The 15,177-nt window shown below is 38.8% G+C and overlaps 1 protein-coding gene across 4 annotated transcripts in view; it reads left to right on the forward strand.

The window, feature by feature from the left end:
- The first annotated feature begins 203 nt into the window (after positions 1 to 203).
- The window catches only part of PPFIA2 (PPFI scaffold protein A2), a 357,310-nt gene continuing 342,336 nt past the window's right edge, over positions 204 to 15,177 (forward strand). For all 4 annotated transcript variants that reach the window (XM_075429542.1, XM_075429536.1, XM_075429538.1 and 1 more), the window contains exons 1-2: positions 204 to 486; positions 10,787 to 11,037. In XM_075429542.1, the coding sequence (XP_075285657.1) occupies positions 10,789 to 11,037 (249 nt within the window). In that variant the 5' untranslated portion in view covers positions 204 to 486; positions 10,787 to 10,788. The remainder of the gene's footprint in view (positions 487 to 10,786; positions 11,038 to 15,177) is intronic.

The following is a 15,177-nucleotide window of genomic DNA, read 5'->3' on the forward strand; positions in this document are numbered from 1 at the left end:
TACTGAAGAACCAGAGAAGCCAGATATGGCTCAGTTCAGTTTAACGAAAGATGAGAAATGAAAGAAAGATGCTTTCGCCCCGGCCCCTCCCCCTGTAATCGCTCGCCTCCAGCTGCGAAGATGCTGTTGCTGGAAAGGGGCTGCTGGAGCTTTAAGAGCCGCTCCCCCCCCCCTTCTCCTCCCGACAATGGTCTGAGCCGAGCTCTGCTTCCCAAAGCGAAATTTGTAATATGCCATTTTTCCCATGGATGCTTCTGCTCCTGGCTGCTGACGAAGCGACCGAAGAAAATGCTGAGGTGCCAAGCAGCCTGTCTTGCCGGAGGACGGGTGCGGGGGCTGGGGGTTCCTCGGAGCAGCGCCTGTGTCATCATTGCTAGGAAGATGGTCCAGGAGTGCTCGGCTGTGTGAGTCCCCGCTCGAAGCCGGTGGAGACTGCGGTTGTTACTGATCAAGTGAAATACCAGACGCCGAAATAAAAGCCACTAGGTATTGAACCTTCTATTCCTGAGTTAGACATCATCATTCCCTCCTTAGCCCCGATACCCTCGGGGAGGTGAGGTGCAAATGCAAAATCTTGCTGTCTGCCTCTTTCTGTAGTACTTGTGTGGTATTCTTTAAATGCATTTCTGTAATGGGAGTTGGGGAATTTCAGACTAAAAAAAGTGAAGTCAACTTCTTTTTTTTTTTTTTTTTTGGTGCGATTGAGTTAGATGTGAGGCCGGAGGGGTGACAGAAAGAAGAAATGGTTGGAAGGAGTCCTGTTTTAAGGTGCTGTGTTGATCACCCCTCCTCTGTGGAAGGAGTGCAGGATGCTTCTGTTAAAGGTGATATCATAGTTTACTGGAGACTGGCAGGTAAGGAGTTAACTAGGAGGAGGAATATGCATGTAATGCACCTCAGACAATAGGAAGGATTTTCCTTATGGAATTGCACCGTGCTGCTGAAGAGTGATCTTGTTGAGAACATCTGAAAAGACATAATTACAGTAAGAACTGGTTTTATCAGCCACTATATCTATTTAACGATTTGAAAAAAAGAAAAAGCTTGTAAATGCAAAATATCCAGAATGGTCCAATGAAATGAGTTTTTAAGCTGATGTCACTGTGGACAGGCTAGAATGTATGGTAGTTAGATTTTTACTTCTTTTTCCTGCGACAAAATTACAAGTAACTTGAAATGACTTCTCAATCTTGGTGTGCAAATCAAACATCTGAGTATAGAGAAAGCAAGCTTTTAAAACCAGTTATGGACAGAAAGGTGAGGGAATAAAATTAGATTCACATCTAAGCTGGTAGCCTTCAAGGTGAGCAAAATGAATGCTTGTCTAAGAGCCTTTGTCAGGCAGAAGCTGGGTAGTACTTTGTCTTCTCATTCCCGGAGCTTGCCCAAGTGAAAGAAGTCCAACTGGTAAATTATTCCCAGGCTACGTGAGATTGCAGGAGTGTTTGTTACAGCATTCACTTTAAAAATATAAATAATTCCAAGGCTGTTGGACAATCGAGGTAACAGAAGAAGTCAGATAGGGTGGGGTCCAATGAGAAGCAGGATGACAACTTTTTCATTTTCCAGCTTTATAGTGTATGTACCACAGAAATTTCGAGCAGTTTTAGAAAAAGTCAGTATTGAGGATGCACTTTCATACCTGGTCTGTACATTATTATCAGCATCTGCAGACAGAAGGTAATATAAAAGAATTGCTATCAATTTAGTTGTTAATGGAGCAGCTCCTGAAGAGGAGCTTTATATAATTCTTAACCGAGGGCGGGCACATCCTGTGCTGTTTGTTGCAATTTTTGTCCGTTCACTCACCTGGATGTCTAAACTGAGCTGCAGAATTCTTAACTGAGCTAATACTGAGTTCACTCTTGATGGAGACATAATGCAGCTAATGCTATAGATTTGCTGTAACATTTCTTCATACAACCTGAAAAATCTTTAATGCAATGACAATGAACCACATTGTTTCCCCCTCTCATAGTACAGATCACTTTAAACAGTTGTTGCTTTTTGCCAGTTAAATGTTGTGTGTTTAGAAGGGAAACTTATTCATGGTTTCTCGTAATATTGTGGGCAATGGTCACATAACATCCAGCGTTGTTGGATTAGGCTCCATGCAAATGATTGGAAAAAACAGTGAGCTAGGAACCAATCAACCTGGAATAGATTTTGCAGTAGATGGTGCAGCAGATACACAGTGCACAGGGAAGAGAATGTATTTAAAGATCTTTAATGTGCTGCTTCACAGGCTGCCATTGTGTACGGCTACGATACCTGAGCACTTCAGGTCTAGAATCACTATTAAAATAAGTGCTTAGGCTTTGTTTCAAATTAGAAGAATTCTCAAGTTATTATGTTGCCTAAAACTCTTCTTGTAGGGAGCATGTATGTGCTACATGGATTTTAAGGGAAGCAGTAATTTGTCAATATCCTGCTCCCCCTTCAGAACCTCTCAGAAGGTTTGGGGTAGTCGTAAGGTGCTACACCAGTTTAGTGTCTGTTGCAGTCCTTCAGAGTTTTGGGCACTTCGTGTGCTCCCTGAGCAAGTGAACTGTAATGTCTGTTCTGTGGCTCCTGATGAATCTAAGAAACAGTGTTTGTGTATTAATAGTAAAATGTTGGGGACTTAAAGTAAATGAGGGATTGCTTTACTTACATTCAAAATACCGGATAAAGTGGTAAACTTTTTACTGTAGCCATATAAAGTTTGGTATCAATAGATCTTTTCTTTTTCTTTTTAAAGAAAGATAAACAGTCTTACTTTTATTGACTTAGATCAGTCAAGCACAGCTTTAATTAAGTTGTATTACTACATCGCAAGTCAGCCTTTTTCTGGCAAAGGAAAACAAAATTTCTCTCTTCTTCCTTTGAATAAAGAGGTATAAAATGCACGTTTAGGTATTAGTGAAGCATACGTCACCTTGTTAAGCTCTTTCCCTCCACTCCTTCCCCTTCTTTGCAGTCCTGGCTGCGTGGGAAGTATTGCACAGAATAATGTGTATGAGGGCTTATTCTGTTTTCATGGAATTCTGTGGTCTTGCAGATACGGGACAGAGGTGTTTAATCCACACGTGCTGTTCCTAACACCCACTGAAGTAAATTCCATCTTCCTCAGCATTCTTCCTTGGATGCCTGTGTTTCCTCATATATAACTCAGCATGCCTTCAGTCGTATCCTGATGGAGCAAGATAGATGCTACTTAGTAGTGGGTTGCTGCTACTGTAGTTACCTGGCCTGTTCCTCACCTGCTCCTGAGGACCAGGAGGATTAATGAAGGTCTTCGTTATCTGTTCCCCCTCCATTTCCATTCCTTCCCCAACTCCTCTTCTGACTCAGTTTTCTGGAGGGAACAGCCTGCAGTTCTCCTCTAGTGGCCCGAAGAGCTGCATGCACTTGCTAGGTGCATGGTTCGGCACCACTGGTATAATTAGGTAGGATTTGAGGTGTCAAATTAGGAGACCAAGCTGGATGCCTGAAGTACTCCTCCTTCATCTCTTCCTCCTTCTTTGATGTGACCAGAGTCTTGGTATGGAAATCCTTAGTAAAAGACTTTAGTGGGAAATTTACTCAGTCTCTGCAAAGCTGACTCCTGGCAGCTGTTTACAGATTTCTGAGTTTACTCAATTTGACACCATGTATCTTTCTTTTGAGATGAAAGCAAGTCTGTGTTTCTTGGTTCTTGGGTTTGTTTGGGGGTTGGTTTATTTGTTTGTTTAGTTGGTTGTTTTTTGAGAGGATGGTGTTAGGAAAGCTTTTTTTTTTTCCCCCTGATGAGAATACGATTTGTTAATATTTTTATTTCTTATTAATCGCATAGTCAGAAAACTTCCTAAAGGTACCAAGCACCTCATGACTTTGCATATATTGACTTGATAACAGATTATGACCTGGAATAGGAGCAACTTCAATGTTGGAATTTTGGGGAAAAATATTTATCTATATTTACTGTTTCTTCCCTTTAGATTCTAGAAGGAGCCTATACCAGTTAAATAATGTCGTACCGTACATGTGAGTTCCCCTGCCAAGCCAGGCTTCAGCAGCTTTTCAGTCTTTATTCTAAAAATATTTTTTCATTATTTGCTTTACTGTGACTCACTGGGTAGGTGAAAAAATATAAAGCATTAAAATATTTCTTGAAATCTTTCTTTTATTTAAACCATTTGAATGATAAGTAAAGCCAGATTGTAAGTGAGGCTATAAAAGCAGAGTTTTCAAACTTTTAAATTTAAAATGTTCTCTGAGATGTGGCATTCTATTATCCAGTATAATATTTTAGGAGGTTTTTTGGTCTGTATTTTCTGACAAAGAGTAATTGCCTACATTTGCAAAAATAAGCACAGATTTTTGTTTAAATTTGGATGTCTAAAAAGTACATGTTCGTTTCCCATTCTCACATGGTTATGTTTTCAGAGTTCTCTGCTTCATGAGGTTTTTTGGCTGGTGTGGTTTGTTGTTTTTTTTTTTTGACATGACTCGACGATTAGGACATTTAGTGTAAATATCAATATCTGAAAATGCGGCCATGCTTGTAATCAACTGAGGTTTATTTTTTACTTTTGATGACAATTTCATTTACTTTTTGCAGACTTATTCCAAGTATGTAGAGCCCCATATACTCTGTAAGGCAGGCCGCCCTCACAAAATCGATGTGTGGTGGTTTTTTTAATGAATGGAGTGAGATGAGCAGGGGTTTGGGGTTTTTTATTTAAAATTCTCTGCAGCCCGATTTAAATGTATATTAAATTTCAGAATCTTTGTGGCAAATTAGTGAATTCTTTGAACTTAAAACTCTCTCCATGGAATTATTTAGTGTGGAAGGGACCTTTGGAGGTCATCCGTGCCAAGCCCTTGCCCAGTGCTGGGCCAACGGCAAAAAAGATCAGGTTTCTCAGTGCAGTTTGAAGGAGAAAAAGAAGATTCAGCGATTGAGGTAACTTCTGGTATGTTTAAGGCAGATATGTATATACTCCAGTTTTGCTTAAATGTTGTCACATTGCCTGAAAATTACAAGAGAAGTTACTTTGCAATTTAGAATTGTGGTAATGGGATTCAAGCTTTCTGTTGTAAACTTCAGAGAAGGCATTCTGATGCTTCATGCACATTGGTGTTCATCTTCACTCATCCTTCCTTTGCTGGTACTGTCAGGTTTTAATTCTTTTTCCCTAAGAGGACTCATCAAAGATATGTAACTGTAATTGCCTTGTAGTAGTTGATAGGAATGTATTGATTAGTGAAAGGAATACTGCTCTGGGGTAACAAAAATATTAACATAGGAGCTGACACGTGCAGACCGAATGGAGAGATTAAAATATATGCACAGACTCAACATATTTTTGCATGTGAATTTCAATGTGCGCATGGAGTTGAATGAGGACCTAACAGCCTATCATATTGTATAAAACCAATTCAGAAGAGTAGAGGGCTGGGAAACTTCATTCTGATCTTTAATCTTTCGGGGCTGACCCTTCTTATGTAGTTATATACAGTCAGTTGTATGACAAGGGAGCAGGATCTCAAACCATTGGCTGATAAACACAGTCAGAAAACATGGAATATCCAAATGTCAGTTTATGACTGTATTTGGTCTATCCAAAAATTATGGTTTGGAAAAACAAGTCCTATGAACCTAACAAGTCTTTGAAGCAGTAGGAATGGAGGACAAAAAGGAGGTTTAAAGATGGTCCATTATTTATCCTGCTGAGTTCTTTTCTGAGTAGAATTGATCACTTGAGACAAATACCTGCCACATATACACGGATCTGTTATTCTGGAACTGTATATATATATCCAGTAAGTCCAGGATGCATCTGACTTGTCTACACAAAAAATGATGCACGCATATATAGTGAAATGTATCTGAGATGTATTAAAAGTTCTGTAAACTCACACATCAGCCACAAAAATGCGTGTGGCATGGCAGGTCTAAAATGTAATAGAAGTGGGCCTGCCAATAGCCTTGTTCTGAGCCTTTAAGAACTGCAGCATTGAATGTGGCTGTGTATCCCCTATAAATACAGTTGAAAAAGGCATATGTTTTTCACAGAAAGAATGACTAATTCTGGTTATTTTACTAGAGGGATCACTTTCAGTGTTTAATGGTTGAAATCCTTCTTGTATAAAATCTACTTTAGCTTAACGCAGATTTATGGTCTGTGATTAGTAGAGCAAGAGTAGGTAGTTACAGTGATTCCTTCTGATTTCAGCGTACGAAATATTTCAGTTGATTATATTATGAAAACAGAGTAAAAATTGTTGTGGTTTTGGCATTTTTTAATCACCAAAATTAGGTTTAAGATTCAAAGTTACGTAGAAGGAAAATCAGAAGTTTCCTTCTTCTCCTATTGGAAATTTAAAAATACAATTAAAATTACTCAGGGTATGACCACATTAGCAGTCTAATGTTCGTAATGTTCTAACTGTTCATAGCAATACTATTTTTATGTTTTAATGTGAGTCCCTCAGTTGTTTCCATCTGCATCGTGTTGGCTTGTTTCTCTGTGTGCTTCCAGTGTGTGCAAACTAAATTCCTTTCAGCTATAATTAAACTGGAAGCTTACTCTTAAATATAATGTCTTGACCCCATGTGTGAACCGCATCATCATGTGGTTAACCAAGGGTTGTCTAATACATGCACACCATCGGAAGACTCTGGAAACTTCAAGAACTCTTGTAACTCCCTGACGTGATTCACTTGCTATATAAAGATCCAAATGCATATATGCCCTCTTATTTGTCCTCAGCTGCCAATCTTCTACTATTAAATTGTGATCGATCTGTTTGTTGACACTCTTCCTCTATTTTTGTTGAAGTCTCTTCTCTGCTGTACCCGCCCTAGCTTTTGTTGCAGCCCCTTTTGATGAGCGTCCCTTTTTTCCTTTTTTTCCCTCTTTTTAAAATTCTTCAGATATTCTCAGTATTTTGATTCCTTCTTGTTATCAAGCAGAAGATTCATAAAGGGTGCAAGAAGGTCCTGGGGAAGTGGGTCTGTTCTGGAGCATATGCTGAAAGAAGGCCAGCATTTCTTGGGAGCATTGTTAAATGGTGGCAGCCTCAGGACATTGAAAGCATCCCATCTGCTGGCAGGTATGAGAGTGATAAATGCCAGATAAAGTTTTTAAAAAGGAAAAAAAAAAAAAAGAAAGAAGAATGCTTTTCTAAAGGCAAGAAGACACAAATCACAGTAAATCAGAACAGTGTGACATGTATGTCTTTCATGAAGAGCTACAAGAAATCTCTGTTTCTAACCCCACAATAAAACCGCAGTTGTTTTGAAATTTTGTTCCTTTTTACTGGGTTGATGACCCAGGAACATCCTGAGAAGGCAACTTCCCTTCAGAGTTGTCCTCACTGCAGAGGGTCCTCACTGTTGACTCCCACAAGGGATCCATCTGAGGACATGGCCCAGGATTCCCATTTCCCCTGCTCAGCTCGCACTGTTGCAAGTATCAGTGCATCCCTTTCTGACATGCCCTACTAGTCCTTCTGATCTGGCCCAGGTTAGCATACTGCTTTTCTATATTTGTCTCAAAGCTGAGAGTGGGGAGATGGAGAGGATGCCTGTGATTCCAATGGAATGATGGCATTGATTTCTGAACTGCTGGAAAGCAATGCACAACACGGGTCTGAGTGCAAGAACTGCTGTACCCTTTGAAGATTCTCCTGGGGCTGTGAGCTGTGGGAGAAAGCTTCCAAATAGCAACTGCCTGTATCAGGAACTGCCCACCAGTTCCTTGCCTTCTTTGCGGTCTTAGTCATAGCCCAACTTTGCTACTTGTGCCATATCAGGATAATGCAGCCCAGGCTTTCAAAATAAGAACACTGTATTATCCACTCCCTTCCCTGAATGCAACAGCTTAGAGGGAGAAGACAGGGTAATAGTGCCATGAACATTGAACCCATGGATTCCATTGCTGCCCCAATATATATATGGCTTCCCACATCCCCATAATGACTATAGGAGCAGATCTTCTGTCTAGTTGGAATACAAGGTGCTAAGGTAGCAACAGCTGTCTGCACAGAGGTTTCCCTACCTGTTCCCACACACAGACCAGCATATGTGAAAAATTGCACCACTCTCACTGTGCCACTACATGTGAGCAGTGGCAATGTATGCTGTGCCGTTCAGACCATAAACTTGATCTGCATGTGCAGGACATTGGAGGTAATTTTTTAGATGGTGGAGGTTCACCACTGAGAATCTCCTGGGGCAGAAAGTGTGCCCCATGAGATACAGATGATCATGAGGCAGGACAGGTTCAGTGACAATCTGAATTTTTTTCTTCGATCTTGAAGGATGGGCATGCAGAGACCTTGGTCTCTGGCCACCTGCTGCACACTGGAAAGTTATGATTAAACTGAGCAAGTGGCAGATGGCTTGGATGTTTTAGTTATCCCTTTGCTCACTGTGAACTTGACGAATCCAAACTGGTTAGCCACAGGTGGGTCCTGGGTGGAGACACTCCACAGAGTCATGGCATTCTGAGAGGATCGTGGAGGCAAGACAGTGGCTCCTCCCTGCTGGTACTCCTACATCTCAGGATACCTGCGGACAGTGGACAAAGCAAAATCAGCAAAATCAGCAAAAACTCCCCTAAAGCTATTTTGCCTCTGCAGGGAAATTGAAGTGTAGGAGGATCAGTAGTCGTTTATTCAAACTGTCCTTCTGCTGGTGCAGCTGCAGAGTTTAGTCACTCCCCATCTATGGTGCATCACAGTACACACTGTCTATATTCAGAAGAGGAAGCAGTAGGTACCATGAAGATCTGGTGGTAATGGTGCAAATGTTTTTAAACTTTAAGTTTTTTATGGTGATGGAGGCACTGATGTATTAAATGTTATCTCAATACGAAAGGACATCGTGGTGCTTCATAGTGGAGCCTGTAGTTTAGGAGAGGCAAAGTTTCTGGAATAGAAAGGTTTGAACTTCCAGAGTAATGGAGATATGCAGCATCAAATCAGAGAATCCCGAGTAATATACCTGACCTAAATATATTGGAGATGTGAGGAACTTTTCAGTATCTGTCACTTCAAGCTATTAACTGTTTCTCTTACATCTAATTAATTACCAAGTGGATAATAGCCACAACCAACTTTTACCTTGCCTCCAGTCCAGACGCTTTAAAAACAGGATCGAGACCTACCTGAAGTCTCAGTAGTGAAGATATTGCCCATGAAAGCTACACAGTAGTACCTGATGTTTCATGCTGAAATACCAGTGTTTGGTGCCAAGTTTGCTAGTTATCACATCTGCCAAAAGAGTGAAAATTAAGAACACTAAATTCTGCGTGAACATTCAGAATGTGATCAAGACCAGCTAATCTTAGCGAAACTATGTAATTTTCCCAGTAAATCTTAGCAGCAAGCAGTGTTAGCACAAGGATTACTTGAGACTTAGTGGTGGTAGGAGGAGGTGGTTTTAATGAATTAAGTATAGGTGTGTTGGCTTTTTTGTTCCCTGACGTATGACCTGTCTTTAAGTTACATTCTGTAACAGCTAGATCTTCCATTTTTCATAAATTCTACTTTCACAAGTTCCATTTTCCTACTTTGAAGATTTAAGAATAGGTAGAGCTAATCCATCATAGCACTGAGACTGAAATGATGAGAATGTTACGTGATGGCACATCCATGAGTGGAAGCATGTCAACCGCATGTACTGTAGACAAAGTTCATGCCCAGAAGGTCCACAGCAAGCTCCAGAATAAAATATTTTAACTTCCAGTAGGTGAACCAAAAGCACCTCGATCCCACTTGCTGAGATAGAAGGCTTCCAATAGTTACTACAGTAAGAGAATTTCCAGAAATGAACCCTTAACTATGTATAAAGTTATGTCTGCTGTACTTCTTCAGTCATACTAGAAAAACAATTTCTGATTCTTTGGGTGACTTTCATTGGGTAGATATCATCTAATAACACTTTTTTTTTTTTAAAAATTTGAGCTTTGAGACCTGTCATATCTTTTTTTTTTTCTTTTTTTTTTCTATCTGCTGAACCCAGTATCTCATAGCACAGGCTTCTCCCCATACACCAGCCGAGGTTTTGAGATTTACATAAGAAGCTTTATAATTGAATAATGGGACTAGGTGATATTACTGGCTGTGCTCAGGACTGTTTTTAGGAAACAAATAACAGTGGTTCTGTCCCTGGTAATTCAATTTTCACAAGATATCACAGTGATGGTGATTAGCAGAGAGTTTCTAGTTCTTGACCTCTTACTGAACGAGCTCACTGGAGAACAGTTTCCCCTAAGGGTGGGAATGACTGGATAGAAAAATAGATTAACCTGGCATTGTTAAGGCAGCATGATACTGAATCAATGGTTAGCCTGAGCTCTACTGTAGAAATGCCTAAAGCATGACAAAATCTGGCAATTACAGGCAGCTATTGGTATTGATACCAACAATTCAACAATGACATTAGGTAAGAGGGGGGAGAAAATCAGCAAAAAAGGAGACTACAACTGCAGACGAAGTCTTTTCTGTCATTTTAAGACAATATTATTTGAAAAACTATTAATAATTTAAAATATAATATTCCCCTCCATCTCCTTCCAGTCATTATTCCCTCAGTTTAGGAAGCACATTCAAAGTCTTTGTTGTGTGGAATTAGTCACTGTATTTAATCGCTGTCTATCGACCATCTGATTAACATTGAAAGCACAAAGTTGAAAGAGGGAACAATGCAATAATCTGCTAACTGTGTCCATGTGACAGAGTTAATTCCTCTTATGAAATCCTCTCAAATGTTTTTCTGCTGAAGAGGTTTTCCTTGATTTGTGTTTTTTTGAAGAAATGATGTGTGAAGTGATGCCAACGATAAACGAGGACACCCCGATGAGTCAACGGGGGTCCCAAAGCAGCGGCTCGGACTCGGATTCTCACTTTGAGCAGCTGATGGTGAACATGCTGGATGAAAGGGACCGTCTCCTTGATACTCTTCGGGAGACACAGGAAAGCTTGTCTCTTGCACAGCAACGCCTACAGGATGTCATCTATGACAGAGACTCCCTCCAGCGACAACTTAACTCAGCACTGCCTCAGGTATGTAGTTTATAAAGATTTTTTTTTTTAGTTCACCAGTTTTCTACTTAATGCTACTTACCTTAACCCTAATCAGTACTTTTCCTTGAGGCCCAAATTCTGCTCCCATTGAGGTTGGCTGCAGAGCTCCTATCAATTTAATAGACTTGGTTTGACCTCTTTGGGACCTGTCTTCTCTTTAAATTTACAAGTAAGAGTAATGCTGTTGACTTCAAGGAGAGCAAGATGAAGGCCTGGAGCTACTGATTCTTTTGGCTGTTGCTCTAGCATTTACAAGAGATGAGGGATCATTTAAATTAAAGATCTAATGGTGGGAATGAAGAAAAAAGAAAGAAAAAGTTTCCTACAGACTACTCCAGATAAGAGTTTCTAACTAGTGGTACAGAAATAAAACTAGCTTATGTAGGTTAAATGAGGAACTACGCACAAATCCAAACCCAACTGATATCTTAATATTTTTATTATTTTTAAAAATAATTATATAAATTTTGCTATATAAAACTATTTTGATCTTTTTTTAGGAACTGAAGAATTCATTACTTCAGTTAAAATAATAATATGATATTATATTTCAAAAGTATGTATCAATATAACTTTATTTTTCAATATAGTAGAATTAAAAGCAAAAAAACATCTTAGTTCAGTCTGTGTACCTGACCAGAGATTTGAAATATCCCATGAGTCAAAATGCAGTTTTTCTCCGTGTTATTTTCTTTGCATCTCCCAACTGTCACTTGCAAAAGAATTTGATTGTCAGCGTGAGTGCCTGGGCATACTTGCCTGGGCAAAGTTGTATACCTGGTAGATAGTGACTAGAGAGGAAGGAAGACAGATTCAGCTGTGCGATTGGAAGAAGGAGGTGGTAAGGATGAATCAAACCAGTGAGAAACTTCTTAAAAACAGGAAAGGAAAAAGCACCTGCCAGAGTAGGGAACAGAAGCAGTTGCATAAGGGCTAACCCTGACAGGTTATGGGAATATTTTGGGATTGGGCTGAAAAAGAGAGAGGAAGACTGTAATGATTTGAAGAATAGCATCAGCAACTTCAGCATTAGGTCCAGGCAATAAGAATGACTACACTTGGCTTGGGTCAAACAAAAAAGAGTAGCAACAATCTTGATATACAGTAAAATCAAGGGGTTTTTTTGTTTTTCTTTAATTCGTGTGCATTTGAGCTTCTTTTCCACTGGTGTCTCTTCATAGAAGAGTGTAAAATAATAAGTGAAAGACAGAGCAGATACTTTATTCAAAGATTTATTGCTGGAAATCTGAAGAAGAGAGGAGGTTCTTCATCTGTGAACCCCCATTTGGTGTACAGAGGCACTCTCCACTCAGCCCTTACTGAGGTATTTCTATTGAGCACTAGCAGGTGTCTAAACCTTAATGTTTCTGCGTCTCACATAAGCAAAACTCCTACTAAAATGCAGGAGACTAGCTAAGGAAAATAATATTCAGCATAAATGTGATACGGAGCCTAAAACAAACAGAAATTCTAAGGAACTGGATCATGATATGATTTTAATCTTTATTTTTTTCAAGTAAATGCTAGTGTTGTGTGTTTTTGAATGATAGCTGTATACCCCCTAATTGATCTGTCAGGTGAATGCTTTGCACTACCACGTACCATTAAGAATGCGTATTTCAGGTAGCGTTCATCCGTATATCTAAGTAGAGATGTGGGTTTCCTGTATGAGAAACTGTGTGACATACTGCTTACACTTTAAAGCAGAACCAGAATTTTTGCCTTTCAATTAGGTTATCTAGATCTTCATGTAAGTAACTGAATTATGTAGAGATCTGTTTCTATAAGTACAGAACACTGGCCTAATAACATAAAATTCTATTGATACAAGCTTTCAAGAAAATAACTTCCGTATGACTGCCATACTATTTAGCTTCCTTTCTGGACTTGAGATATTATACATAGTATTTTTATCATTTCCTTTTTTGTTTACATTTTTAGGAATGACAAGCTTGCATTGCTAGCGGCCTGACATAGCCCTATGACAAAATGCTACCCATTACTTTTCTTGTGGGTTTCACTTGATTTAAGAGAAGATACATAAATGTACAATAACTATACAATGATTATTATTTAGTTATAACGTGACATCTAATGAGTCTTGCTTTATCAGCATGTATTTCTTTTAGCTCTTGATTTCTTGAGTTGTTTTCAAAATTCCATTATTTCTTAGCATGTACATAGTGCTTTGTGTGTAGAAAGTGTGTATTGACACAGATAGATTCCAAAGCATTTTTGTTAGGACACTGTTTTTGTTTATTGTCTTAAACAGTTAAAAATGTGATCAGGACAAATCATTGCACTTTTCATAAATAGAATCTGGACACAAAGAACCCGCATGAAAACTAGGGTAATGAATGAGCCATTGAAAAATCTTGTCTGATTGGAAATAGGGAATAATTAATAACATTAAATGTGAAGCTTGAGATATTAGTTAATGCTGTCACAGCTACAGCTTTTAATGCTGTAGCCAAAATGCGAAGTATGACTGTAGATGGCTCTAAGTTTTTATACTGATCTATACCACAGCAGAACAATGTGTAGTCAACTGTGTTTCAAATTTGAGTTACAGAAATATAGTTGTCTTGTTAATAGCTATAACTGAAATAATTTTTATTTCCATTAGATTAGCAGTCTTAACTTTATGAACATTTGTATTTAACTGAACAGCTATGTTTAAGTAAGGATGAAAAAAGTTAGCAGGCAATTGCAGACTAGTTAGATTAGATGTAACAATAGAGAAGACTTTAAAATTTCTTTTGGAGGAATAACTAACCATAAGTAGTTCAGAAGTTAACTTAAAAATATGACAAGAGTTTACCAAAATTATCTTTATACAGAATAGTTCAACATCACTCTTTTGTACCAGAATTGTTAGACTAGGGAACTATGATATCCCAAAAATAGATATCTTTTGAAGTGACCCCCTTTAAATTACTAGTAGACGTGAAGTGAGTAAGAAAAAGTAATGAAATTAGTATGGCAAGTAATAAAAGAGAGGAAAAATTTTCACTTACAGTAGACATTGACAGGATGGAATGAGGCTAGTTGTAGTAGTTGATTAAGAATTTGGGACTGATTTTTGTTAATTTGAGTGCAAGAAGAAGGAGCTTGCTAGTGGAAATTTCAGACAACACAAAATTGAGTTGAACAGTCAACTAAGGGAATGAGCATGATATTATACAAGAACAAGAGTAAGAGAGGTGGGATGATATTGCATGGTACAAAGATGAGGGCCCTATATCTAGCAGTTAATAACAAAAATTTATGTTCTGACCTTTTAGGTAGCAGCAGTAGAGAGGGAAAATACATGTTATAGAACGGTTGTAGGCAACCAATGGGAGGTGGGTGTGAAAAACGCAAATATCATTCAGAAATGTAAGAGCTTTCTATTAGAAATAGTTAAGCATTGATGCAGTAACACCAAGGGGTGGTTTGAACCTTATAGCTTGGGTTTTGGCTCAGCAGTGATTGAGAGCCAACCTCAAGTTGGAAGAAATTTAGAAAAAGACTTGTAGAGCAAACTAGTCTTTTCATCTTCTGCATGAAAAGACTAACTGAAGTTTTCTTACTTCTGGAGAAAACTGAGTTGAGAGGGAATATGAGTGATTGCATAAATTTTCTTGGATAGGCAGGAAGATGGAGCAACTAGGTAAAGATGAAAGAAATGGTTTAAGCCAAAAATAATGTTGATGGAGGGAACAATGAGTATAAGGTACCATGAATCAAGACACATCAATTATCAGCAGAATTTCATTCCTGGGTTATTGGGAATGACGTTGAGAATCCATTTTTCTTAGATAAAGATGGGGTAAATACCCCAAACTGTTCTCAAGATGAAGCTGATGTGAAAGATGTTATCTGTCACAGTACTTTTGGTTAATCTCTGAACTTTCCCAGAACACCCTTTCTTGTTCTTTATTTCAGACTATACTGTGGAGAGGCTCCATTTTGTGTGGGAACATTCACACAAAGAATGAAACATGAGTCTGAATATTTTTACTGAAACTGTTATAATTACGTGGTAGTGTAGTTGAGAAGTGTTCTGTGCATAATAGGTCTTCTGATATTAAGAATCTAGTTCACAAGTGGTCTTGTTTATTCTTCCCATAGCTGCCT

Source organism: Opisthocomus hoazin, chromosome 8 (genome assembly GCF_030867145.1).
Source record: "Opisthocomus hoazin isolate bOpiHoa1 chromosome 8, bOpiHoa1.hap1, whole genome shotgun sequence".
Taxonomy (NCBI): Eukaryota; Metazoa; Chordata; class Aves; order Opisthocomiformes; family Opisthocomidae; genus Opisthocomus; species Opisthocomus hoazin.